Genomic DNA, 26,799 nt, shown 5'->3' on the forward strand with positions numbered 1-26,799 from the left:
CCCCCCCCCCCCCCCTGAAGCTCTTGCCAAGATATGCACATCTGACCAGCCGAAACATATGTTCAGTAACCCGAGTTCCACATTCCCCTTCACAGTCATAGCTCGAGTGGCGACTCTTGTGGCCCACATCAGGAAAACCCTCTCATGTAAACCTGTTCGAATTAGATCTTTTTTTGTGCAACTAATACAAATTAGTACTCCCGAATTTGACGAGAGCTTTGAGAATCGTCCGCGACGGTGCTCTTTCTGTCGAGAAAATCCTTTGTAGCCCTGCCGCAAGGGCGGGACATCGATTTAAGAATGGAAATGTATGGTGACCGCATTTCCATTCTTAAATCGATGTCCCGCCCTTCGGCAAAGCTCATTCCAGAAGCATAGGTCCGCAGACACCGTCTGTTTCGCGGTGGCCTGGTACCCTTGGGACCTATATGCTGGGCTTCCATTCCACTGGAACCATGAGGATTGTGATGAAGGATATTCCGATTATGATGAAAGCGTCCTTGAGGTACTATGCTTTCTGACTTTCGAAACGGTTCTTGTTAGCAATCAGCTCAGCGCGAGCCAGGTTCCAGTGACAGCAACAATGTCGAGCAACAAACGCCAGCACCTCGGAAACGACAGGTAACAAAATCCCATGGAGAACCGAGAAAGCGAAGAAAAGTGGCACTGGTCACGGGTTGAGATAATGCCCGCGACTGTCGTTGAAAAGAAAAGAAAACAACATTGTATGCGGAGGAATCAGACTACAGTGCAATATGAAAGATTGTTTAGCGACAAGGAAGAGTTTATATGGGATACCTGGCTTGCAGACCTGAAGTACTTCTGTGAATCTCGATGCCGCCTGACGGTGACTCTGAGAGCGTGGGTAAACATATAAGGAATCGGAGCAGGCTCAAGTCCATGACTTGTTTGGAGGACAAGTAACAAGTGTCGACTAGATAGTAAAGTGTATTTGATGCGCACCGGCGGCACCGCAGCAGTAGTCACGGCAGTTGCCGCAGCACTCGCAGCAGTGGCGTAGGATGCCCCTTGCGCGTGATATGACTTTAAAGTTCTGCATGGTGATGCCTCCACGCTTTGTCGGAAATGAAATTTTGTGATACGCGTTTCGCGTATCATATCATCACGGTCAAGGTCAGGATCCATTTTATCGACTGGCGGCTGCAAATAGCATTGCACTACGCTTATACAGTGCCAATGTCTTGAACACTGTCAATCTAGCACTTTACAGCGATATGTTAGAAACGATATCGCTTGAACAACTTACCCTGACTCGGAGAATGGATTGGTTGATGTGCAACGTATAGTATCCCCAATCATTGTGGCTGTGAAATTATAAATATCTATAATCGTAATCTGAAATCCTTCCGCCATCGTTACTCACAATCACTCAGCCCAGCGCTATATCTTGCAGCGCTGCGCACCTAGGCTTGCCGTTGCTGGGTGCCATCTGATGGCCTATGCCCAACCTGACAAATCTATCTATCTGTTTCAAACGTCTTCAGCCTATAAAATACACGATGTCGATTCCCGTCTCCAGTTCTCCAATCAATACCATTTCATACCTAGTTTTCAATAGATCACCATGTCTGATTCTTCGACATCCGCACTCTTCTCCCCCATCCGCGTAGGCAACATCAACTTGCAGCACCGCGTCGTCCTTTCCCCACTTACCCGTAAACGTGCACACGCAGATCACGTCCCAACCCCACAAGCACCAGCGTACTACTCTCAGAGAGGGTCTACCCCTGGCACCCTTCTTATCACAGAGGCAACATTCATATCTCAGAGGGCTGGTGGTTATGATAATGTCCCTGGGATATATACCGATGCCCATGTGGAGGGATGGAAAAAGGTATGTTGTATCTTGCTTAATAATGATGAGAGCCGACTCACGCCCCGGACTGCAGGTGACAGAAGCAGTCCATGAGAAGGGCTCTTTCATTTTCCTACAACTCTGGGCGCTCGGCCGCACCGCAGAAACGGCCGTTCTTGCCAAGGAGGGCAATAGTCCCCTCATCGGTCCCTCACCCATCTCCGTGCCAGGTCAAACAGACGTGCCACGCGCACTCACCATGGACGAAATCAAGGAGTACGTTACCACCTATACCACCGCCGCAAAAAATGCCATTCGAGCTGGTTTCGATGGCGTTGAAATTCACTGCGCAAATGGCTATTTGCTCGACCAGTTCATGCAAGACGTCAGTAACCAACGCACAGATGAATATGGCGGAAGCACTGAGAATCGCGCAAGGTTTGCACTCGAAGTAACGGATGCCGTTGTGGAGGCCGTTGGTGCTGAGAGAACGGGGTTCCGAATGAGCCCCTGGGGCGTACTCAATGGTACGTCCCACATCATTCAATACTAACGATCTTTATTTAGCTGATTTGTGGTGCAGGTATGGGCATGGCAGACCCCAAACCCCAGTTCTCCTACGTGGTTGAGCAGCTGCGCAAATACAAACTCGCATACATCCATGTCGTGGAGCCGATGCCTGCCGAAGTCACTGCTGAAAAAAATAGCGATTTCCTCCGCGACATCTGGCAAGGGGTTGAGGGCAGTACCTTCATCAGCACAAACGGATATACCCGGAATACCGCAATTGAGACGGTAGACAAGAAAGGTGGCCTTATTGGATTTGGGAGGTTGTTTATGCCGAACGTGAGTCACTTGTTTCCCAGACTAGGCAGTGACCAATATGTCCCCATTACTAGCCCGATCTTCCATTCCGCCTGCGAAATGGCATCGCGCTTGAGCGGGGTGACCGGGCAACATGGTACATGGGCGGTAATCTCACACCGGCAGGTTATTCGGATTGGCCCTTTGCGGCGGAAAATGATCAGCAATAGAGCAGGAATCGTCTTGTAAGTAATATCCATGTTACCTTACTGTATACACCCGATATCATGCTCAACCTTTATTTCAGTCTATCTTACGGTGACTTGACTGGTGACAGTTCGTCGAGTTTTTGACCGAGAGGCACCAAGGCGGAAGTACATGAGATATCAGATTGTAGGACTGAGTATGTATATATACGAGTTGGGTTTCTCGACAGCCGTGCAACCGAGGGCACCAGAAGTCTTTCATTGCGAGGAATGTACGTACTGTAGATGCAGAAGAAAACAAGTCTTTTTATTTGTCAATACCATTCGTCTTGTACATATCGGGATTCGGGAAAGCTAGCGTCATACTCTGACTTAGAGGATTTCCCTTTGGGCGCTCTCACCAGTACTAGCTAGTGGCGTTACTTTCTCAAACTGCTGTCACGGTAATCAATAATCATACCCCGGTAACCCAAGACCTCTATGGACAATGCGGCAAAATCCTAAGGTCCGACTGCCCGACGAGGTCTCCAGACCTTAACTCCTTGATAGTCGCTCCTTGGAAGTTCTATCTCAAGGGGGTGCCCGATACGTACATGAGTACTTCCGATAGTACCGACGACCTCATGTCATCGCCCATCATCTCAATACCAATTAGACGCTCTTTGGAGTATTTATACCCCCCGTGCATCCTTGTGAACAGTCCTTAAGTGCCACCGTCGACTGCGTGGACACCTGTTACCACCTCTGCAATGGCAACTTTCGCCAAATCCTCCTTTGACAGCGCCATCTATGCGACCTTCAGGCCGACCTACCCTAGGTCCCTGTTTGACTTCATATTCCGGTACCACGAGCGCAACAATAGTGCAAGATGGAATAGAGCGGTGGACCTTGGTTGTGGGACGGGTCAGTTCTAGCTGTACTCAATTTGGAGGGTTGGACACTTGACCTAATGTTGATCACTCGGGATTTCAGGTCAAGCAACCGTCGAGCTCACACCCTTCAAGCGCGTCACTGGCGTCGACCCGAGTCCTAAGATGATCGAAGTTGCTCAAGGTACCCTCAAGAATACCCCAGAGAGCACTGGTCAATACGAGTACATACAGGCGAGCGCAGAGAATCTAACATTCTTGGAGGACAGTAGTGTGGATCTCGTCATTTCCGGTGCGTGTCACATGTTAGAAGGAGAAACTGCTATTTGTTCACGATGACTGTGTGATTGTAGCCCAGGCATGCCATTGGTTCGATTGGAACAAAATATGGCCTGAGGTTGCAAGAGTGCTGAGGAAGAATGGAAGTGTTGCATTCTGGGTACGTGCTCCCATCTCCGAGCCATTACATGTCCTGTCACACTTACCTTTTACTTGACTAGGGTTACTCCCAATTGCGCCTCACCCGCTATCCGTCACTCACACCGATAATTAACGCTTATGTCGAAGGCACTGACCCGCTGAATAGCATTGGCTCATACTGGGAGCAACCCGGCCGTGCGATTTTAGATAACCACTTGATTGAAGTGCCAGATGCCAATGAAGTTGTACCTGGCGCGTTCAGCGATTTCTCGAGAGTCTTCTTTACAGGTCTGTCTTATATCGTTACGCGACATTTCAGCTTCACTAATGCATCGCAGGCGACTACTACCCATCTCTTCCTTCCCCACGCTCCGTCATCATGCGCAAGAAGATGACGTGGGATGACCTGCTATCGTATCTTAATACGTGGAGTGCATTGCACACGTTCCGTCAGCACAACCCCGCAGATAGGGAGAACCCGCGTGGAGATGTTGCGGTGCGGTTCTGGAAAGATCTTAAGGAGGGTGCCGAGCGGGAGGACGGGAGAGCCGTGGAAGGACATGATGAAGTAGACATTGAATGGCCGGTGGCGGTGGTAATGGCTACGAGAGCGTGATAGCGCTAGAGGGCGAACCGTAGATGTGCCTTTGTTGGCGGCTTGTAAATTATCAGACTAGAGGCTACTAGCTTGTGTAGGTGAAGTACTGACAATACCACGATTCGGATGACTAGCGAGGTTGTTATGTCTCCAAGATCAGTTTATCAAATGCACCACTGAAAGAACGCACGGGCTTGGACGTTTCATCATGCTATTACTGCAAAGTCTCGTCACCCTGGCTGCAGGGAGACCCTCGGTGACGTCGGACGAACCAACTGTACCATAATCAACATGACCTTGGTTACTGGACTTCGTTCATACCCGCAGAATTCAGCTGGACATGATACTATCGGAGGAAAGGGCTGGACTTCGTCGGCAGGGACGTTCCTTGTTTACTGTTTAGTAAACTTTAGTTTGAATTATTGATATTAATTTTCTTTTAAAAACGTTTACATAAACTCGAGTTACGACTAAAATAGAAGGTCCCGACTCGTACGGTATTTCAATTCAACACCACAGTTTCTACGCTGCAGCAAAGTCACTGTCTACTGCTCGCGGACTCGAAGGGCTATTAAAACACCATACGGATACAACAGTTGCTTCAAGTCTGTCCAGTTTATTGACTATATCCACGAAAATGGCATAGCCGCTTAGTACTAGGCCACCCGGAGGATTTTCACCGCACCGGCAGGAAGCAGCAGAGATGATCTCGCCCATACCATACACTCAGCATTCAGCACTGCATCCCGCAATTCTGTCGACTTTTTTCGAAATGGCTGGATTCAAGGCATGCAGTCACGAATATCTTTCAAATTAGTGAGTCTTGGCTTGTGCCGCGAGTTTTCATACTCACTGTATTCTTGCCAAAGCATACGATTTCGTGCATTCCAGGCGCAGGGTCATGTACTTCATCACTTACATCACGATCTCGATACTGTCGAAAGTCAACAGGGAGCTCGCTATGAACTTCATAGCGAGCTCCCTGTTGACTTTCGACAGTATCGATAGTATGAACCGAGAAGGAGCCAGCCTGAGCGCCATCAATGGGGCACCAGGGCGGGAACAATTGAAGGAGGGTCCAGTTAAACGGTGGTGCGCAGGACCGGATGCTACTATATGCAACTTTCGAGGCTACAAGAAGCCTTGTCCACTCTTTTCAGGAGTCAGTATTCAAGGATTCTTGGGCGGACAGTAAGCCGCACGCCAGCCCTCCGAATCTAAGTGCATGTTGGCCGGTACGTCTTCCCAGACACTTGACAATATATACGTCAATTTATACAGTATGTTGGACAGTCGGACTCGTCTGGGGATGCGTACCAAACCTGCCCCAAGCTATACACAAGCTGCTGCGGCCCGCTGCATTAGCCTTTCTCTCAGTACCAACGAGTGTGGTCGACGTTTGAGTTCAGCCAGCACGTGCGAAACCTGCTGCTCCGTCACCCCTTAGTTCATACCCGGACCATCATCATCCAGGGGGACTCCAAACGTGCAGACCCTGTCAAGCACCACAGGATGTCACTTCCAGAGGGAGCCCCATACCCTGACTTGCTCTTGGCTCTTGTTTGCTCTCATACATCTCAAGGATCAATCATCTGGCAGATCTTGGAGGATACAGCTCACCACCATCTACAGAGGTTTCCGATATCACTACTTTTCAGCCAGACGGGTAGGGAAGAGGGATATTCTATCATTTCCGCTATGTTCTGATTGTTTATTATAGTGTATATATTAATCAACGTTCTCATTATTCGGCGTCGTTTATTGTGTAATCCTTGTGCTTTATCGTATGAACGATTGAACAGTTGCAACTTCGTGTCTGTGCAAGGGTATCATCAGTTGCCTAACGCAGGCAGATAGACTTGAAGAGATAGACGCTGTGTGTAGCTGTTTTGTCATAAGCCACAGGAACGCTTGCTTTGTGTTCGTTCGCCGTCATATCTCACCACAATCCCGTTCTGTACGACAGTGCATATTTCACGATAAACCAAATTCAGGACGCACATCAAGATCTCCCAATGGCAACCATCGATTCCCAGGAGCTCAGAGAAAGATTTGTGCGCTTTCGAGTTCTGATCCTAGGGAGAGCAAACGCAGGCAAAACAACCATCCTTCAGAAGGTCTGCAACACCATGGAACGCCCAGAAATTTACGATAACAAAGGAAACAAGGTGCGAGTGAGGATCTATATCATGCACAGGATATCATTTATCAATTGTGGGTAGATTGATGCTGCCGTCGTGGAATCCTCGATCAAGGTGTGTGCACCATTTGCCCTGAGGGAATACATGCGCTGATAGACACTCAGCGTGGAAATCACGACATCGAAAACGAAATGGTGCTCAAAAGCAATCCCGGTTTCATCTTTCACCACTCGTGCGGTTTCGAAGCAGGCTCTGAAGAAGAATTTGAGAATATGAAGAAATTTATCTCAGGACGCATACACGACGAAATTGGAGGAGCAAATTCACGCTATCTGGTAAGTAGCCCCCTTCCGATGTTGCGCGCGCATTGTGATTGCCATTAGGTATTGTATTCCGATGGACGAACATTGTCGAACATTCCAGCGGTCGGAAGAGAAGTTCTTCCAGGAATGCAACACCAGGCACAGTGAGCTTGCAACTTCGTTGTCACTTGCCATGCTCAGACTCAATGATCAATCTTCAGTTCCTGTAGTAGTCGTGGTATTCACCAAGTTCGAAGCTCTGCGCCCAGCTACATATGGAGAAGAATGTTCGAAGAGGATTGCCCGGCGTGTCGAAGAACTATTCACAAACACAGGTGTCTTAGATCGGTTGTGCGACTCTGAAAAACTGTGCACGTCCCAAGTCCTATGTACGCTTGGAGAGTAAGTGGTTCAGATTGACTCATCCCATGTCAAAGCTGATATCAGTCACCATCATAGATATGAACAAACCGAATACTCTACTGGAACGCACCACTCTCGCATTGGACAATAAAGAATTGCCGTTGTGCTTGATTTCAACACAACAATTAAACATGGAGCTTTGTATCAAATGTGCTATCACGCGAGTCGCAGAGTTGCAAGTCATATAAGAGGGTGCAATAGGCAGCGAAGGAATCATCGTCCACTGCTGCGAACATCAGTATTCAGACTGTCATTGGTTAGTTTCTCGCTGTATGACTAGCTGTAGCTCTAATTACAGGAAGCAGCTACTATCATCATCCTCGAGTACTCTGCCTTTCTCCCGATTCGCAAGAACCGCCGGAAGAATTGGCAGTGCATCGAGTCTGCCGTGGACTACTACCTGAAATCTCCGATGGCTGTCGCAGTGGAGAAAGGAGCGACAGAGATTTCTCGTCAAGGCTACGAGGGAGAGGAACTGGGGAAGAAGATTCTTGAGCTCACCCTTGAAAATCACTTGTGTATGTTCCTCGCCTCATTGTGAAGTCGAAGTTTACCAACAGCCTGCAACAAAGGACTAGAAGTAGATGGTACTTCGAGCCAAGTTTCCCATTTTTCGATGCGTTTGTTATGTGCTCGTCTTGTGTACGATACCAAGCACGCCAGCTTCAACTGTTGGACGGTGCGGACCGTGATGTTTCTAATGCTTTTTCCAATGCTATGTACTATACTCGGCACTGCCAGCTTCAACTGCTGAGGGCTGCAGACTGTATTGGGTTTCAACACCCGTTTTCGTTCTGTTTTGTACTACGTAGACTTAGGCTTGCGCTCGTCAAATGATCGCTGTTCATTCTTATTTTCAATCATGAGAAATCGAGAACGGGCTTGGATACTTCAATGCTAAAGCAGACGGCATGACAACATTGTCGATGCTCGTCGGGACAGCACGCCGCCTGGGGGAGTAAGTCATGTGCATGAAAGTCCGGGAAACCGCAGTAAATTTAGAACAGACAAATCATACAGGAGGTGATCACGGCATTGTATCATTGTCTCGACAAAGGGGAAGGTATCAGACAGAAACCCAAGATGACAGGAAATGACGCGGACATATCGATCGAGTCGTTGACAGCATCGTGAAGCGTAGGTACGCTAGAGACACCACAAAAGTAACTCCTGAATAAGCTGAAGTATGATGGGAAAAGTAGGCAATAGAGGCTGGATACGAGCAATTGTGAAGATGAGAAGAGATGCACCATCAAGTGTATTACGCCTGCTCTGCGCGGTTCTTATCGAGTCCATTCTTCCATACGTCATAGAGGATGAGGGTATTCCACATCTTTGTCTGCGACCCCAAAAAGACGTGTTCAGATGTAGACCATCGGGTCAGGCCAGACGGTGGTGTCGCTAAAGACCGTTCGGATGATGACAGGCATGGTAGGTCTCGCATGGTAGGTGTGGTCACTGGTCCGGCTTCGGTATGTGGATTGGCGACATTCGGTAGAGTGCAAACGGGTACTGGTGCAGTCGCTGCTTGTAGGTGACCAACTTGGACCAGATGGGCCTCCGTCAATATATCACTGAGCAGACTTTGTAGACCTAGCCCAATCAGCACGGGGCTAACGCGAGAACGGTAACAGCCAACAGTGGACTTCTTGGATTCGCTGAACGCTACCATGGCTCGTTTCAGAGTCACCGGTACTTACCAAGGGAAAAATGATTGGTACAAAAATTAAATTCCGAATGTGGTTGTGGTTGGGAGGGAATTTCAAATTTCACAACTCAGCCTGCTGCCAGTGCTCCCGGCCGAAGTACAACATCACTTATTCCGGGCGTTGGGAATTTTAATACTGAGCTCCCTAATAACTTTTCCCCCGAGCAGGTACTTCTTGCTCAGATCCCCAAGTGAACTCGGAAGTACTTCCGATAGCACCGACGACCATATTTACATCGACTGTCATCTCAAGACCATCTGACACGCTCTCCGAGTATTTATATTCCCCGCATGTCCTCATGAATAGTCCTTAGCGTTATCGTCTGTTACGTGGACACTCGCTGCCTCTGCGATGGCGACTTTTGCTAATTCCTCTTTTGACACCTCCATCTATGCGACTTCCAGGCCGACCTACCCTAGGTCCCTGTTTGACTTCATATTCCAGTACCACGAACGCAACAAGGGTGCAAGATGGGATAGAGCAGTGGACCTTGGTTGTGGGACGGGTCAGTTCTAACTGTGCTCAATTTAGAGGGTTTGGACTCTCGACCTAATGTTGATCATTCGGGATTCCAGGTCAAGCAACAGTCGAGCTCACACCTTTCAAGCGCGTCACTGGCGTCGACCCAAGCTCTAAGATGATCGAAGTCGCTCAAGGTATCCTCAAGAGTATTCCAGAGAGCACTGGTCAATATGAGTACATACAGGCGAGCGCAGAGAGTCTAACATTCTTGGAGAATAGCAGTGTGGATCTAGTCATTGCTGGTGCGTGTGTTAGACAGGATAAACTTGATATCACTGTTTGTTCATGATGTCCGTCTGGCTATAGCCCAGGCATGTCATTGGTTCGATTGGAACAAAATGTGGCCTGAGCTCGCAAGGGTGCTGAGGAAGAACGGCAGTGCTGCATTCTGGGTCTGTATTCCCATCTCCGAGTCATTACTTGTCCAGTCATTCCTAACATTTATTTGACCTAGATTTATTCCGAGTTCCGCTTCACCCGTTATCCGTCACTCACACAGAACATCAACGCTTATAGCCAAGGGATCGACCCACTGAACAGCGTTGCCCCATACTGGCAGCAACCCGGTCGTTCAATTTTAGAAAACCACCTGGTTGAGGTGCCAGATGGCAATGAAGTTGTACCTGGTGCGTTCACTGACTTTGAGAGAGTCTTCTTCACAGGTCTGTCTTGAACTTATCGATACGTGACACTGTACTAATGCATAGCAGGTGACCACTACCCATCTCTCCCTTCCCCACACTCCGTGATCTTGCACAAGAAGATGACGTGGGATGACCTGCTATCTTATCTCAATACATGGAGCTCGTTGCATACGTTCCGTCAGCACAACCCCACGGATGCGGAGAACCCGCGTGGAGATGTTGCAATGCGGTTCTGGAAAGATCTTAAGGAGGGTGCCGAACGGGAGGATGGGAGAGCCGTGGAAGGACATGATGAAGTAGACATTGAATGGCCGGTGGCGATGATAATGGTTAAGAGAGCGTAATGGTGCTAGCGGTAGATATTCTTTCGTGGGTGACTTGCAGATCATCTGACTAGAGACTATCTAGGCAACTGTCAATCCCATGATTCGGAAGGCCAGCAAGGCTATCATGTGCCCAAAATCAGCTTGACAAACACAGTACTAACAGAACTGGACGTTTCACTATACGTCCCGTCAGAGCAGTTCCCCTGACCGCAGTGAGATCCTCGCCTGTTTTCGGTGACTGACTAACAATCAACAATACAACCATATCAGCATCCTCGCATTTTTTTCGAGTGCAATTTTGTCACCTGTGATGCAGAATTACGCATGCCCTCTCTGAGGTGGCCCGTCGCGAGATCCACCTGCTGACCTTATCAGCACTATTGTTAACGGTGTTTTCTTGGTTACTGAACTTCTTCATTCAGAATGTAGAATTCCGAGTCAGCTGGACAAGCCTGTGACACGTTGCAACCCCATGTTTAGCCTCCAGAACGTGCGGAGTCCGGACTGCCAGCAGTATGTTCAGAACGCTTCTTATCTGCGCTGGACAACGTAGGTAAGTCTATTTCACGGTTGTGTAGGCTAATTATAGCAGACCTTGGGGAAACTGCCGCAGTAGTGCTATCTCCCGTCCGAGCAGAATGCGATAGAACTCAAGATGTACTCAACAGGTAGTAGAACATCAATATAGCGTAATTTTTTTTCGTTAATTCTGCCACCTGCCACAATGGTTTTGCCAAGTTCCGCCAGTTCTGCCCATCACATCGTTTGAATTTTTTATGCACAGGGAAGAAAGGTAGCGGGAGCACGCTCCGTTCCACTACATGGGGGTGTACCATACCGTCATTCGTGCCATCTACCATGATCTAAAGACATCTTGCTGTCTTACACAGCCAGCAACCCGGCTTTTCTCATATCACCATATGCTCGCTTTCAAACAGGTCTTGGCTACTCCCGCTCGAGCGCTCTTGATCTGCGATTTCTAGAGATCGACCACCTGAGTTTTCATGATTCAGACTATGAAGTATATAAGTTGTTGCTGCAACTCGCACAGCTGGGTACTGTAATGATTCGATGTTCGACATTAATTGCAACAGACGAAGGGCCAACAAATTGATGATGTAGAAATGGCATACAGTAAGATGTAAAACACGATGCAAAGATGTACTAAAAAGGAGAGGGAAAGCGCGCAGGCTGGATGGGCACCAGTGCCATGCATCAACAGGGATGATTGTTCCATCATATTTTAGTGCCCAGATTAACATCCTTGTCCGTTCAACACCTCTTAGAGGTACGGCTGTTCGTCAAGCATCAACTCATCAATAAAACAAAACATCCATCAAATCCCCTTCTCCTCCAAAAACTTATCCACAGTATCCCAAAGCTCCTTTGCAAGCCCCTCATCCCTCGCCACCTTCGTCGGGTCCGTTATCTTGCCGAACGGTATCAAATACATGCCCTTATACTTCTCGCGCTGCTTGGCGACTTCTTCCGACGCAGCTGCAAACGCCGAGGTATATGCACCCTGGTCTGGACTTAAAATGAAGTGGGACACGATGGATATGATGATGAGCTGGATGCGGGATAGGGGTGGTTTAGGGCGGATGGTGTCGACTGATCCAGGGTGAACGGCGATAACGGTGATGGGAGAGCCAACAGCGGTGAGGTGTCTCTGAAGTTCAGAAGCGTAGAGTATATTCATGAGTTTCGACATGCCTAGTGAAGGGATTTCGTGAGACAAAATATACCAATGGACGACCGACGTACAATACCGCGCGAAGCTGGGTGAAAACCAACTCTTGGGCTCGGTGTTAAGGTCATCAAGGTTACGGAAACGAGGTTTCCCTGGTACAAACCGGTGGCCGCATGAAGTGACCTGGATGGTAGTATGGAACTGTGAGTTTTCGGGGTGCACGGGTGCACGATGTTCACATACGACGACTATGCGAACGTCTGAATTTGGTTCTGCTGCTGTCTGGTCCAGCAGCGGTTGAAGGGTGCGTGTCAGGACGATATGACTGATGACGCTGGAATGAATAGATGAGTGCTTGGTACATGTTTTTTGCCAGAAGATGCACTTGACCACCAGTGTCTCCTGAATTCCTGGAATGTTGCGTAAGTGTAGATCTTTATGGAGCGAGACCAAAGCTTACCATCTGGCGTTATGGCGTAAGTCTCAGTCGACCTTTAGGGCATTCAGTATCAATCACGCCCATGCGAGCGGAACAGCTTACGTCCCGGCATTGTGGACTGTGATTCATTCAGCATGCCAAAATCGTGAACAAACAAAAACATATACTGACTTAGAACATCCAATCTCTTCTCCTGCTTCATAAATACCTCTGCCGCTTCCTTCGCATTTCGAGGGTCCTTCAAATCGAGGTCCAACCAGATAACATCGCCGTTCCCAGGACCCAGTCCCTCTGCTTTCAATTGTGCGATCGCCTCCTCTGCCTTGCTTTGGTTGCGTGCGCCCATGTACACCTTGGCACCATGACGTGCCAGGTGCTTCACAGTCGAGTAGCCGATACCTCTGCTACAAAGCAGCTGTGTGAATAAAATCCGTGTCATGAGTGACATACTCACTTTCCGCCTGTAACAAGTATGACTTTACCAGACAAGTCTGGGAGGTCAGTGACTGGGTCGAATGACTTTGAGAAGAGACCCATGGTGCTGAAATAAATGAATGCCACTTGAAAGGAGAAACAATGGAATGTAGATATCGGGCATAGTTAACTGTTTGTATATCAGGCGATCAGGATGATTAGATGATTGGGCGACGACATGTTTTGTCAATAGTACGTGTGTCAGTTCACATAGTAAGTAATACGCGGTGCTGGCAGGCGCAAGTGCAGGACCACCAGGGACCACCGCACTCTATTTGTCAGTCAAATTCATACCATATAAGGCAAGTGCTTCCTAAGGACCTCGTACCGTACTTCAAGAAGTCCAGAGTCCAAATGATATACAACAATATTTCAATTGGTGTTGTAGACGTGTCCGGAGCCAAGATGATGTAGATACAGAGTCTAGACGCACTAGACTCTACTACCGAATGATGAGTATCACCAACACGACAGCACCTGCTGAAATTTAAACTCTGTGCTTTCCCCCCCTCCGAGAATCCGAGATCGACCAGTCTTATTACGTCAAACATTTAACAACATCTCAGACGTAGTAAAGACTGCCAGTTACGAGTCTACTCAACAGATAGTAGAACATCAATGTAGCCGTCAATTTTTTTGGTCAATTCTGCTACCTACCACACTGACAGAATGCCAAGTTCCGCCAGTTCTGCCCATCACATCGTTTTTTATGCACAGGGAAGAAAGGTAACGGGAGCACGCTCTGTTCCACTACATGGAGGTGTATCATACCGTCTCGCACAGCTGGGCACTGCAGTGATTCAACGTTCGCAACAGACGAAGAGCCGACAAATCGATTATGAAGAAATGACATACAGTAAGATGTAAAACGCGATGAAAAGATGTACTAAAAATGGAAAGGAAAAGCGCGCAGGCTGGATGGGCACCAGTGCCATGCATCAACAAGGATGATTGTTTCATCATAATTTAGTGCCCAGATTAACGTCCTTGTCCATTCAACACCTCTTGGAGGTACGGCTGTATTAATCTCAGCTCATCAATAAAACAAAACATCCATCAAATCCCCTTCTCCTCCAAAAACTTATCCACAGTATCCCAAAGCTCCTTGGCAAGCCCCTCATCCGTTGCCACCTTCGTTGGCTCTGCTATCTTACCCACCGGTGTTAAATACATGCCCTTGTACTTCTCGCGCTGCTTGGCAACTTCTTCCGATGCAGCTGCAAACGCCGAGTTGTACGCACCCTGGTCTGGTCGTAAAAAGAAGAGGGACACGATAGGCTTAACGATGAACTGGATGTGAGAAAGGGGTGGTTTATGGGTGAAGGTGTTGACTGCTCCAGGGTGAATGGCGATAACAGTGATGGGAGAGCCAACAGCGGTGAGGTGTCGTTGAAGTTCAAAAGCATAGAGCATATTCATGAGTTTCGACACGCCTAGTGAAGGGATTTCGTGAGACAAAATATGCCAATGTACGACCGACGTACCATAACGCGCGAAGCTGGGTGAAAGCGAACTCTTGAGCTCGTTGTTAAGATCATCAAGGTTGCGGAAATGAGTTTCCTCTGATACAAACCGGTGGGCTTCTGAAGCGACCTGGATGGTAGTATGGAACTGTGAGTTTTCGGGATGCATGCGGTGAAGTAGATTCACATACGATGACTATGCGGACATCTGAATTTGGTTCAGCTGCTGTCTGGTCCAGTAGCGGTTGAAGGGTGCGTGTGAGGACGACATGACTGATGACGCTGGAATGAATAGGTGAGTGCTTGGTACATGTTTTTTTAGCCAGAAGACGCACTTGACCATCACTATCTCCTGAACTCCTAGGATGTTGTGTAAGTGCAGATCTCTACGGAGCGAGACCAAAACTTACCATCTGGTGTCATGGCATAACTTTCAATCATCCTATAGGGCATTCAGTACCGACCACGCCCATACAAGCGGAACAGCTTACACTGCAGCATTGTGAACTGTGATTCATTCAGCATGCCAAAATCGTGAACGAACAAAAACATATACTGACTGAGAACATCCAATCTCTTCTCCTGCTTCATAAATACCTCTGCTGCTTTCTTCGCATTTCGAGGGTCCTTCAAATCGAGTTCCAACCAGATAACATCGCCGTTCCCAGGACCCAGTCCCTCTGCTTTCAATTGCGCGATCGCCTCCTCTGCCTTGCTTCGGTTGCGTGCGGCCATGTACACCTTGGCACCACGACGTGCCAGGTGCTTCACAGTCGAGTAGCCGATACCTGCACTACAAAGCAGCTATGTGAATAAAATTCGGGTCATGAGACAGATAGTACTCACTTGCCACCTGTGATAAGTATGACTTTACCAGACAAGTCTGGGAGGTCAGTGACTGGGTCGAATGACTTTGAGAAGAAACCCATAGTGATGAGATAAATAAATGTAACAAGAAATGGAGAAACAACAGAAGGTAGATATCGAGCACAGCTAGCTGTTTATATACAGGGCGGTTGGGATGATTAGATGATTGGCCGACGACATTGCTTTGTCAATAGTACCGGTCACCGTGTGTCACAGTTGTACGCGCAAGTCTACAGCAAGCTAAACTCCGAGGCAACTCCGAGGTGTCGGAAAATAGCCTGAGTCTGTCCGTCGGCTGGAAAAAGGTATGACTCTTTTCCTTTGGTTTTCCTTAAACTTGACTGTAGTCTGTCAGTCCCGGGCCATCGGGGGAGCCGGCCTGAGCCTGCAGGAATAGTACGACAGTTTGCATTTTGACTTCACCAGATCTCAGTTAACCAGGTCCAACTTGGTCACCGAATAGGCTTTGGACTCTTCGCCGCCCACCCAATGTAATTAGCGCCTGAAGTCAACACAGCAGCAAATATTGCCTCAAGACCCACCCTTTCTCCAACTTCTTGTCTTACACCACGTTGATCATTAACCTCAACTATTCACCACGAACGACCCCAATCAATTGGGGAACTCGAGGTCAGTTCCTCCTCCGGACATCGAGACACCCAACGAAACAAACGCTACTGAGCGCCCGGGACTCGTGGCATGAGGATGATTGATCGACATATGGCTGAAACGCAATGTCAATCATCCATCTTTAGGACCGACCCCGTGGCAAAATCTGTCGTTTTCTGGGGAAGGTTAGGAATGATGCAATCAAAAGGATTTCTGTAAGTCGAGACTCGAAATCAATACTGAGTGTACTAGGATCCCAGGGATAATCTTACACAAACGAAGTTCAACGGTCCACACAGATGACATTCCGATTTCCGCTCTCTCTGTCTAACTTCTGCTGACCACACGGATTCAGGATACTTCTGCTGTTGTGAAACAAGGCGCCGATCCCCAATCTGTCAACAAGGCACCTCGGGATGCCGGTCATGGTGTGGATCAGATGACTTTTGGGACGCGCAAGACCCGTATTGTCCGCATGCAAAAATGAACCAGCAGCGCTCGATGATATAGATAGTGTAGAGGCCATTCATATTCAACTCCTCAGGATATTCGATGCTGTGATCGGGACGATCGCAGAGGTATGATCTCTCTTTTCCACTTTAGAACTGGACTAAGACCGTTCTGCAGGTACATCGTATGCAAAGCTGGCATTGTGCGTGCTATCTTGCGCATCAAAAGTACGTTTTCTTTGCCGCTATTCGTACTTCCTGCTCAGTTGTTCTGCATGCAGATAATTCTTGCTCAAGCAGATCGCGACGAAGCGATACTCGACCTCTACAAGAAGTTGGGTCAAGTGTATGGCCTCATGACGCAAGACGACACGCTTCTCAAGATTTCGTCGACGAGGACCATCTTGGGACAGATCTCTCAACGGACCCTAGAATGCGCCAATTTCATCGGGGATTATTCGGAGAAGAAAATTTTATTGTGAGTCTCTAATGAGTCGTTACACTTCGCAGATCTTCAATCGTATCATAGGGGAGAGCTCAGAAAGAACATCATCTCGGAAACAAACGATACGATACAACAGTGTAACGAAGTGTTGGATGCACTCATGCAAAATTTCCGCGGCCAAGTTGCTCGCGACATAGCCATCTACATTCACCGTACAAGGATTCGGACGTGCTTCTGACTCGACATCCATTCATACTTCTACAGGTGAAATACTGGAATTCAATGCTGTGGGTTATGCAGAGGCTGCAGGACTAGATAGTAGAAAGCGATGCCTGTCAGGGACGGACGCGCACGGACATTCTCTCCAATATCGTGGGATGGATCAATGACAGCAGAGATGATGTTCCACGCGTGCTATCATGGCTATCCGACCCTGCAGGGACGGATAAATCAGCCGTTGCTCACACGATCGCTAGCTCGTTCATCAGGGTGGTTCTTGTTACTACTTCGACCGAAACACAAACGATCGCTATCAAAAGGTCTTCACCACAATCGCGCGCGACCTGGCTGATCGTCATCCGGAGATGAGACGAGTGTCAGCGGATGCAGTCAAGAACGAAACTGCGCTCAAGGCTACAGCAGATGTCGTACAGCAGTGGCAGAAGTTTTTTGTGGAACCACTAGGGAAGCTTTCTGAGTCAACCATGGGACCTGTCGTTATCGTTATCGACGCACTGGACGAAAGTGGTGAGGCAGTGGAGACACGCAGCGAGCTTTTTCTGGTAAACTTCAGAACCTTGTTGTTACCCGAATCACAGAGCTCCCAAAGAACTTTCGGTTTATCGTCACCTTTTGCCCGCTTCCCGACATTCAAAATTCGTTTGCGAGCGCTCAACACATTCGAAGGATTTACATGGACGGAATTCCACCAGGAGTCACGGAACGCGATATCTGCGCTTACGTGTCAAAGACGCTGGAAGGGCTTCCATATTTTGGGAGCAAAGAGTTCACAGCCCTCGCTAAGAAAGCTGATGGTCTTTTCGAGTGGGCACGTCTTGCTTGGGAATCCATCGAAGCACCTCCTCCTGGCTTACCTTCCGATCAATCGTTCAATGTCATGGTGTCCCGCGATCCTGTCGAACGGGAGCACCTGTTGTACGATATGTATGACTTAATTCTGACGCAGATTATGCCAAAGGATAGACACAAAAGCTCCAAGTTTCAGCAAACACAGTTAGCGATGTTTCGCTCCGCGATAGGACAGATTCTCGGCACAGCCGAACCCCTCCCTTTGAATTCCCTGAATACCATGTGAAGCTATTTTTCAGATGAAAGCGAGCGTTACAAAGTGGAGGTCACAGTAGAACACATGGGATCCCTCCTCGGCGGCGCCACCGACCCATCTACCCCAATCCGACCCCTTCATGCATCTTTCCGCGATTTCCTGACAGACCAATCACATAGCAGAGGATTCTTCGTCGACGTGCCGAAGGTACAACGACACCTTGCTTTCGCATCACTTGGAGTGATGAAACATTCAATATCTGCGATTTGAAATCATCATATCTCCCCAACTCCGAAGATCCCGGTCTACGACAACGAGTTGAAAAGGCCGCAAGGAGTGAGTCTCCAGTGTTTTCTGTTCCTCGCAGTTAATCAATTCGATCCTTATAGCTCTTCATTACCGTGAGCTCGTCCCAGTAAACTGATTTGCGGAGATGACAGAGATACTTTATTGATTACAATATGTAGTGTACAGTTAATTATATACGTAGCATTGGATCTGTACTCAACAAAATGAGAGGAAAAGCGCACAGCCTGGATGGGTATCAGTGTCATGCAAGTGTACATGACAACACATCAACAGATATCATCGTTCCATCATGATTTAGAGGTGAGATCAACGTCCTTGTCCATTCGACACCTCTTGGAGGTACGGCTGTTCGCCGCGCATCGATCTCAGCTCATCAATAACCATCAAATCCCCTTCTCCTCTAAAAACCTATCCACAGTATCCCAAAGCTCCTTTGCAAGCCCCTCATCCCTCGCCACCTTCGTCGACTCTGTTAGCTTGCCTGGTGGCGTTAAATACATGCCCTTGTACTTCTCGCGCTGCTTGGCGACTTCTTCCGATGCAGCTGCAAACGCCGAGGTGTATGCACCCTGGTCTTGACGTACAAAGAAGAGGGACACGAGAGGCTTGACGATGAACTTGAAGTTGGATTTATGAGAGAAGGTGTCGACCCCTCCAGGGTGAATGGCGATAACGGTGATGGGAGAGCCAACAGCGGTGAGGTGTCGCTGAAGTTCAGAAGCATAGAGTACATTCATGAGTTTCGACATGCCTAGTGAAGGGATTTCGTGAGACTGGCAGAAGATACCAATGGACGACCGACGTACAATAACGCGCGAAGTTGGGGGAAAGCGAACTCTTGAGTTCATTGTTAAGATCATCAAGGTTACGGAAACGAGGTTTCCCTGATACAAACCGGTGGCCGTCTGAAGCGACCTGGATGGTAGTATGGAGCTATGAGTTTTCGGGATGCACGGGGTGAAATATGTTCACATACGACGACTATGCGGACGTCTGAATTTGGTTCTGCTGCTGTCTGGTCCAGCAGCGGTTGGAGGGTGCGTGTAAGGGCGGCGTGACTGATAACGCTGGAATGAATATAGGTGAGTACTTGGTACATATTTTTTTTCTTGCCAGAAGACGTACTTGACCATCACTATCTCCTGAACTCCTGGGATGTTGTGTAAGTGCAGATCTTTACGGAGCGAGACCAAGGCCTACCATCCGGCGTCATGGCGTAATTCTCAAAAAACCTATAGGACATTCAGTATCGATCACGCCCATGCAAGCGGAACAGCTTACACCGCAGCATTGTGAACTGTGATTCACTCAGCATGCCGAAATCATGAACGAACAAAAACATATACTGACTGAGAACATCCAATCTCTTCTCCTGCTTCATAAATACCTCTGCCGCTTTCTTCGCATTTCGAGGGTCCTTCAAATCGAGTTCCAACCAGATAACATCGCCGTTCCCAGGACCCAGTCCCTCTGCTTTCAATTGCGCGATCGCCTCCTCTGCCTTGCTTCGGTTGCGTGCAGCCATATACACCTTGGCACCACGACGTGCCAGGTGCTTCACAGTCGAGTAGCCGATACCTGCGCTACAAAGCAGCTATGTGAATAAAATCCGGGTCATGAGAGAGATAGTACTCACTTTCCGCCTGTGATAAGTATGACTTTACCAGACAAGTCTGGGAGGTCAGTGACTGGGTCGAATGACTTTGAGAAGAAACCCATGGTGCCGAGATATTATGACGGTCAAGCATAGTAGTTAGCTGTTTATATACGGGTTTGGCGATTGGGATGATTAGCCTACGACATGCTTTGTCAATATGTGTCAGTTCACATGACGCACAGTTGTATGCGCACTACAGCGGCAGAGCTAAACGTAAACTCCGAAGTGTCGGAAATTAGTCTGTCGGTCAGCTTGAAAAGAAGGATGACTGTTTTTATGTAACTTGAGCATAATGGTTCTATAGGGTTCTATGGATGATGTAACATCCATACACGTACTACACGTGGTTGAGGCTGTTCGGCGCTTCAACTTCAGGCTGGTTAATCATTCGAGTTGAATACTGAATACTGATTTATTTCGATGTCTTCTCAGTCGAATTTACGAAGCCGTGCTAGAGGGGGGCTAAGCACCATCTTTGACTACATCAGGGCACGCCGGTTCGTCTGCAATGTGGTGTTCTATTCTTTGTAGCAATTCAATCATGTCCATCTTCGCCTGTGGTTAAGGCTCCAACGGTCTTCTGCGACTTTGCCAACAAGCTATCCTCTTCCCGCGTTGTCACAGTATGTCTTACCCCGTCAACACTCTCAAGCAGCAAAAAGATGCTAAGGCAGTCACTCGTTAACAGAACAGTACCTCATATCACAGTCAGCAGTCCTGGAGGCTCGGTAACCCCACAGAAGTCGACAACCTCATCTCCGGTACCTTCTGCTAGTGCAACTTCGGTCGCTACAGCAAGCGGTGCGTGCGCCGCGCCGAGCGGTAACATCAACCCTTCAAATTCTGGCATATCTGTATCGTCATCCACAACATCTCCGTCTACTACATCGATACGCAAGGCGAGGCCTATTCCAGCATCTGATGTGAATCGATACGAGAGGAAGCGTACAATGTAAGTCGGTATAAGGCGCTTTCGGCCTCTTTTTTCGATTCCTAATCATGGCGTAGACCCCAAACGAGGGACCGCGTATTTATTGAGCCGGGGAACAAGGTGTTCGAGGAGTATGTACTTCTTCTGCAGTTGGACTATTGTAAGCTGACGACGCCAAGCAAACCACCCTCTGGTCGCTGGAAACCACTCGTGCACCCTGAAGGTGCCTTGTATTACTACGACAGCAGTCGCGTAGGTTCATATTTGACGTCCCACACAATTATTGACGAAGGTGGCAGCGGATATACACTGATGCTGACTTATCAAAGCCGTCAACCCTCCTTGCGATCGAGGCATTCGCAGATCAACTATATAACGATGCACAGGCCAACCCAAACGTGGATATCACTAGCAAAACGGAATTAGTCGTTGAGGATATTGACGAGAACACCTGCGGCTACTATTTTGTCGAACAAGACACGCGGTGCATCTTCTGGCTAGAACGTTTTGACGCAGAAACCTTGTTTGAGAACATCAGACGAGTGAAGAATATGGGTCATATCAGTGCGTGACTTCTGACCATCTCCCGCATTTTCTATATACTAACATGCACGATTTCAGAATACGCTATTGAGGCTCAGTACTGGTGAGGTCCAGGTATGTTTATTACTTTGGGTGACCGGGGTCAGTTTCTGATATCGTATCAGCCGTTCGTGTAGATTTTATGCCGACTCAAACAGCTTCAAGGATTCACTGTGAACTGTTTCCACATGAAAATCGAGTGACGCTAGTTGTTCTCGAGGAACTCAAACAAATGATTATGCATGCCGCAGCAGGTAATTTTCAATATCATATCGCATTTTTTCGAGCGATACATTGACGTCTGTGAATCTCACAGTGACCATCACATCTGTGACGTGTGTCGCTCCGTTTGAGAAAGAGGAGCTGGAGAAGATGCTGGACCTCGTTATGAACATCCAAGGTAGTACTGGTAAAGGTTTGCGAACACGATTCAGATGACTGATGTTTTCTATGATAGGAACCCTTGATGGTCAATTTACGCACACGAGATGTGTCGTGGGTGTGTTTTCATCCTGAACGATGTGCTTCGCGAAGTATGTTGACCCATCTTCTTGCAGCTCGATTTATGTCCGAGTTCAGTGCGTAACTAAAGACTCTACCAGCTTTTGCTAATATTACAGTAGTCAAAGCAAAGTTTTTCAATTTCTGTGGACAGCCGGGTGCAAGGCTGGATTCCGACCAGACAATCTACTTCAAGGGCCATGATCACCAGTCGCTTCTGTTCATTATTACCTCTTTCCTGCTCTTTGGCTCCCCTCGTACCCACCAAGAAGATCTGAAGGTGATATGGGTTGATAGGATCATTAATCGCGTCCTGTGGAATCAATTCATCGACAAACTCAATGACGAGTGGACTGGACTTGCGCTTTCGGTAAATTGTTATTAAAATAAGTGGAGTCAGCAAACACTTACGACTTACTCCAGGCAACAGTCATTCTCAATGCTAACATAGCTTTTCTTGCAATTCCATCTGTGCCAGACACTGCCGGATTACTAAGCTATATATCAGTGGTTTGCAGCATTGCAGTTGTCCTCCTCGTACTTCTTCTGGTTCGTCAAAACCAGAAAAGGGATTGCGAGCGAGCTGTAAGAGAACTTCTTAAATATTACTGTTCTATCAAGGACTGACCCAAAGGACAGGTTGCGCTTTTGACATACGTGGAACAGTCTTTCTTCGGCACGGAAGTGCTAGCCATATTGTATAGCTTGCCATATGGACTGTTGGTGTGGGCGTAAGCATTCATGTTACCGCATGAAGAATGTTGTTGCTGAACTCTTGCAATAGCCTAATAAATTTTGCTGCAGGCTTCGGTGATTTGGTCTTCAAAATTGAAAGCCAATGGACGCGTGGTGCCGTAGGTTTCGCTGGAGCACTTGTCGTCTGTTTCGTGGTGTTGGTATTGCAGATAGGGAGACATCAGATCAATCCGAAAGATGAGGGATCTGTGGTATAGCTTGTATATTGACATCTTGAAACGAGTGCCAGGGAATATCGTTGACGTGGCTGCTGAAAGAGTTCGAGAAATATTCAGGTAATGCATGATGGCAAGATATGTATCACGCCAGTCACACACTAGCAACATGCCCAATCGAAAAGACATGGTCTACGAGACGAAAGTCGAATGCTGCGCACACGACACAAATAATGGGTCTATAGTAGAACCAGCAGGGGTGACATTGAAATCTCAGAAGCCTTTTCACAGTGATACTAGCAAGACCTTCACATTGGTTAGGATCCTTATGAATGTCAATTCGGTAGAGTTAGACGATGTTAGTCTGATCCATACAGCCAGGAGCGATGTGTTGTCATTGTCCCTGCCAGTGGTACAGCGATTAAGTAGTATCGCGCTTCATGCATCATGTTCAACGTTCACGTTCAATTCCGAGGTACTATCATTCATCGATGATCCGGTCGCGCCGGTCACGTGTATGATCACGTTCCCAGACTCAGTGCCGCCGCCCGCAGTTCCGTGAATCAATTCACAACTCGGTCCTCTATATGCCAGCTTTCCGTGCGCTCAAAACGCTCGCGCGGTCGCTATCCACCACTGCAAGGTCTACATCTGAGCTCGTTGGCACAGCCCCTTCGCACCGGTGCTACATCTTCTTGCATACCCCACAGCCGCCTAGCGAGTATCCCGCCAAGTACGCAACCCCCGTCCAGCGCGCACTCCTTCTGCGCACTGCTAAATGGGGTGGGTCTGTCAATTTTTCGTGGTCTGAGGACCAACAATCTATCTGTGCACGACCACCTGGGGAGGAAGACAAGCAGGAGTATCATCTGACGGCGTTTGCGCATCCACGGGGAAAGCTTGAGGCTACTGTGTCCATGGATAATATTGAGGAGGTGGGAGAAAAGTTGAGGGCGCATGCTGAAGGTACCTCTGGTGCTACACCCTCGAATTCAGATGATGTGCATTTGTATGTCTGTACTCATGGTGCGCGAGATTGTCGGTGCGGAGACATTGGGGGAGCAGTCGCCCAGGCTATAAGGGATGAACTCCGCAAGCGCAGAGATACCAATCCAAGTGATCCCAGTACTCGCATTAAACTTGCAGAAGTGGCACATGTCGGAGGGCACAAGTATGCACACGTCACATCCATTTCGCCAAGTCTGGTCGCTCATACACCATTCTAGATATGCAGCAAATCTCCTTGTGTACCCGCACGGAGAATGGTATGTTTGAAGCCTTCTAATTGTATGTTATTGTGCATGCGTTTATCTGATCTTAATTATACAGGCTAGGTGAAGTAGAGCCCGAGGATGTTCCAGAGATTCTAGATGCTATTCTGGCATTACCAGTGCGCCCGCGCAACATTGACGAAATACCTATTTGTCCTCGCAATTGGAGAGGTCGCATGGGGTTGAACAAGGACGAGCAGGTCCAGCTCTTGCAGCGAACTTACTCATGAGTCGTAGAGTGCGCATACCATAGTACCAATTTCACACCTAGACCTGGAAGCATGCATGTGTATTTCATACTAGCGTGCAGTGTTGTAAACACATCAACCAAGAAGACACTGATGTTGGAAGACAAACGGAAATCTGGCTGACTTGAGCGCATGGAGGACAGACACAAAACTCAAAGGTACGTCCCATACTCACCATCGACACTGGGACTGTGACGCCCAACGCCCACAGGCCCGAGCTCGAGGAAACCGGCCCATGTATTTTCATTCGTCTATGGTCTTCTATAGTCTATCTATCCCGCCAGGTCCAAGCTCCTTGCATGAGCACCAGATTTCGGTCCTGCATGATGGGTGGGAGTGTATTCAACCAGCCTGGCTGCCTGAGCGCACCTTGGGAGCGATCACATCTGGCTCCGAGGCAATAACTTATACGAACTGAAGTCGAAATTGGTGTACTATATCGTGTAGATATACAGTATCAAGGTCTGCAATGTCAAAATCCTTGGCAAGTAACATGTTGTGCATGGTTATGACTGGATGCTATATGCGAAAGCGTCAGATCGTCTCAATAATGCTTTAATCAACAATGTGGAACCTTGTTGTATAAACCGGCTCGGAGGTAGTATGGGTGGGAAAGGACCTGCATAATTATGGAAAGCAGGACCACCGCGCTCTATTTGTCAGCCAAAATCGTACTATATAAGGCAGGAGCTTCTCGAGTACCCCGTACACCGTAAGAAGTTTGTTTTGTTGTACAGTCCAAGAAATACCGTGCAAGAATGTTCAGATAATATTCTAAGAGGCAATTGGACCATCTTCCCTACATCCGGCTTCTCCAGCTTCCGTCTCCTCTGTGCTTTTGTCTTCTGTTGTCGTGGCGAAGGGCACCAATCCAAACCCTGGCCACTCACAAAACTCATTGCATTTGTGCTGTTTCTCGAACATGCTAACCGTGCATTCCATATTCCCCTCGCCAAAAAGATCCTTCCCTTGACCAACCGACCTAATCAAAAAATTATATAAGCGAGCATGGAATGACATATTGACGCACGGGTCTGTTAGGATCTGCGGGTCCGTCAGCAGCTCTGTGCTTCCTATCAGGATATCCGAGTCAGTAGTGTATCGAGCTGCAAAGCAATGAATTACCTTGATAGTCTGAGATGAAGGCCAAGCCACCTGTCTTTACATACTGCACGTGTTGCGTGAAAGAAAAGAACGAAGCTACTTCATAGCCATAGTAATCATCGTGATCGAGCAGAGGATTAGAGTCCATGTTGTGAATGAACTTCATAAAAACGTCTGGCCCGCCTTCAATAAGCTCCTCTACAAGATATCCCACACACGACGAGCCTGTTTTTGAGCCTGCCTTCGTAGGTTTGGAATCATGTTGAGAGTAAGAGATCGCCAAGCCAGCGTCAACGAAGCGCACACGAGGGATGTCAAATGGCGGAGGTTCCTCAGAGGAGGCAATACAGTGATCGATGAAGGCATATGTGAGCTGTAGGAGAGAATGAGCCCAATATAAAATGTTTGCTTCCTTGCCAAGCTTGGCTATTTCGTCAATTGACGAAAAACGACCTATTTTGTACATAAGGCTTGAGGCGGATGGAAACACCTTATGAAACGGTCGCTTCACTGCAACATTTTGACCAGGAACCGATCCTAGCCCACTTTTAACAAGAGGAGTGAGAGAAAGCCAACCAGGATGAGCAGTCTTAAATCCACCAGCCCCCAGCATGCTGCGTGTAGATGAATTGACTGTCAGCTGTCCGATTATCACCTGCGCTGGTTCTACCTTAAAAGAACGATAATTGAGATTCTTAAGGATATCTGCAAGCGGACGAGTGGGGATCCCATAGAAATGAACATTCTCAGTGTATGTGCCAAGCACTGCAAGAAAAACAGTAGA

General features: G+C 48.1%; 11 protein-coding genes across 11 annotated transcripts; 6 read left to right on the plus strand and 5 right to left on the minus strand.

The window, feature by feature from the left end:
• Positions 1–310: 310 nt before the first annotated feature.
• HD556DRAFT_361347 (uncharacterized protein) lies at positions 311–1,295 on the minus strand. The gene is made up of 3 exons (XM_041310378.1): positions 1,268–1,295; positions 799–1,209; positions 311–743 (listed from the first exon to the last, which is right to left on the minus strand). Exons 2-3 carry the CDS (start codon positions 1,144–1,146, stop codon positions 552–554), a joined length of 540 nt encoding a protein of 179 aa, XP_041161715.1. The 5' UTR covers positions 1,147–1,209; positions 1,268–1,295; the 3' UTR covers positions 311–551.
• A 290-nt stretch (positions 1,296–1,585) lies between these two features.
• Positions 1,586–2,850, plus strand: HD556DRAFT_1441899 (uncharacterized protein; the record flags this gene model as incomplete). Its single annotated transcript, XM_041306374.1, has 4 exons — positions 1,586–1,855; positions 1,911–2,343; positions 2,400–2,662; positions 2,716–2,850. 4 exons carry the CDS (start codon positions 1,586–1,588, stop codon positions 2,848–2,850), a joined length of 1,101 nt encoding a protein of 366 aa, XP_041161716.1.
• A 725-nt stretch (positions 2,851–3,575) lies between these two features.
• Positions 3,576–4,731, plus strand: HD556DRAFT_1234930 (S-adenosyl-L-methionine-dependent methyltransferase; the record flags this gene model as incomplete). The annotated part of the gene is made up of 5 exons (XM_041297705.1): positions 3,576–3,729; positions 3,799–3,987; positions 4,049–4,134; positions 4,196–4,403; positions 4,454–4,731. The coding sequence occupies 5 exons, from the start codon at positions 3,576–3,578 to the stop codon at positions 4,729–4,731; spliced, it is 915 nt and encodes a 304-aa protein (XP_041161717.1).
• A 1,865-nt stretch (positions 4,732–6,596) lies between these two features.
• On the plus strand, positions 6,597–7,482 carry HD556DRAFT_361391 (uncharacterized protein). Its single transcript, XM_041310379.1, has 4 exons — positions 6,597–6,881; positions 6,936–6,968; positions 7,019–7,320; positions 7,378–7,482. The coding sequence occupies exons 1-3, from the start codon at positions 6,729–6,731 to the stop codon at positions 7,235–7,237; spliced, it is 405 nt and encodes a 134-aa protein (XP_041161718.1). The 5' UTR covers positions 6,597–6,728; the 3' UTR covers positions 7,238–7,320; positions 7,378–7,482.
• A 2,157-nt stretch (positions 7,483–9,639) lies between these two features.
• Positions 9,640–10,798, plus strand: HD556DRAFT_1535608 (S-adenosyl-L-methionine-dependent methyltransferase; the record flags this gene model as incomplete). Its single annotated transcript, XM_041309606.1, has 5 exons — positions 9,640–9,793; positions 9,864–10,052; positions 10,117–10,202; positions 10,265–10,472; positions 10,521–10,798. The coding sequence occupies 5 exons, from the start codon at positions 9,640–9,642 to the stop codon at positions 10,796–10,798; spliced, it is 915 nt and encodes a 304-aa protein (XP_041161719.1).
• Positions 10,799–11,868: 1,070 nt separating this feature from the next.
• On the minus strand, positions 11,869–13,466 carry HD556DRAFT_1362675 (uncharacterized protein). Its single transcript, XM_041302675.1, is given in 8 exon segments — positions 11,869–12,078; positions 12,089–12,493; positions 12,545–12,653; positions 12,714–12,804; positions 12,856–12,880; positions 12,931–12,962; positions 13,077–13,313; positions 13,364–13,466. The coding sequence occupies 7 exon segments, from the start codon at positions 13,444–13,446 to the stop codon at positions 12,117–12,119; spliced, it is 954 nt and encodes a 317-aa protein (XP_041161720.1). The 5' UTR covers positions 13,447–13,466; the 3' UTR covers positions 11,869–12,078; positions 12,089–12,116.
• A 686-nt stretch (positions 13,467–14,152) lies between these two features.
• On the minus strand, positions 14,153–15,943 carry HD556DRAFT_1362676 (NAD(P)-binding protein). The gene is made up of 8 exons (XM_041302676.1): positions 15,693–15,943; positions 15,407–15,639; positions 15,338–15,353; positions 15,257–15,288; positions 15,182–15,206; positions 15,038–15,128; positions 14,868–14,976; positions 14,153–14,816 (listed from the first exon to the last, which is right to left on the minus strand). The coding sequence occupies exons 1-8, from the start codon at positions 15,773–15,775 to the stop codon at positions 14,440–14,442; spliced, it is 966 nt and encodes a 321-aa protein (XP_041161721.1). The 5' UTR covers positions 15,776–15,943; the 3' UTR covers positions 14,153–14,439.
• Positions 15,944–19,193: 3,250 nt separating this feature from the next.
• On the minus strand, positions 19,194–20,529 carry HD556DRAFT_1441905 (uncharacterized protein; the record flags this gene model as incomplete). Its single annotated transcript, XM_041306375.1, has 8 exons — positions 19,194–19,561; positions 19,617–19,725; positions 19,787–19,877; positions 19,936–19,960; positions 20,011–20,042; positions 20,092–20,107; positions 20,161–20,393; positions 20,447–20,529. The coding sequence occupies 8 exons, from the start codon at positions 20,527–20,529 to the stop codon at positions 19,194–19,196; spliced, it is 957 nt and encodes a 318-aa protein (XP_041161722.1).
• A 538-nt stretch (positions 20,530–21,067) lies between these two features.
• On the plus strand, positions 21,068–23,747 carry HD556DRAFT_1362699 (uncharacterized protein). Its single transcript, XM_041302677.1, has 13 exons — positions 21,068–21,419; positions 21,476–21,529; positions 21,578–21,650; positions 21,698–21,962; positions 22,020–22,044; positions 22,146–22,234; positions 22,297–22,380; positions 22,438–22,479; positions 22,538–22,558; positions 22,604–22,851; positions 22,905–23,066; positions 23,121–23,212; positions 23,266–23,747. The coding sequence occupies exons 1-13, from the start codon at positions 21,130–21,132 to the stop codon at positions 23,432–23,434; spliced, it is 1,614 nt and encodes a 537-aa protein (XP_041161723.1). The 5' UTR covers positions 21,068–21,129; the 3' UTR covers positions 23,435–23,747.
• Positions 23,748–23,979: 232 nt separating this feature from the next.
• Positions 23,980–24,893, plus strand: HD556DRAFT_1431516 (Sucraseferredoxin-like protein; the record flags this gene model as incomplete). The annotated part of the gene is made up of 3 exons (XM_041305025.1): positions 23,980–24,563; positions 24,619–24,657; positions 24,722–24,893. 3 exons carry the CDS (start codon positions 23,980–23,982, stop codon positions 24,891–24,893), a joined length of 795 nt encoding a protein of 264 aa, XP_041161724.1.
• Positions 24,894–26,001: 1,108 nt separating this feature from the next.
• Positions 26,002–26,628, minus strand: HD556DRAFT_1234772 (uncharacterized protein; the record flags this gene model as incomplete). The annotated part of the gene is made up of 1 exon (XM_041297687.1): positions 26,002–26,628. The coding sequence occupies one exon, from the start codon at positions 26,626–26,628 to the stop codon at positions 26,002–26,004; it is 627 nt and encodes a 208-aa protein (XP_041161725.1).
• Positions 26,629–26,799: the final 171 nt, after the last annotated feature.

This window comes from Suillus plorans (assembly GCF_016647745.1).
Source record: "Suillus plorans strain S12 chromosome Unknown HD556scaffold_20, whole genome shotgun sequence".
NCBI classification, from domain to species: domain Eukaryota; kingdom Fungi; phylum Basidiomycota; class Agaricomycetes; order Boletales; family Suillaceae; genus Suillus; species Suillus plorans.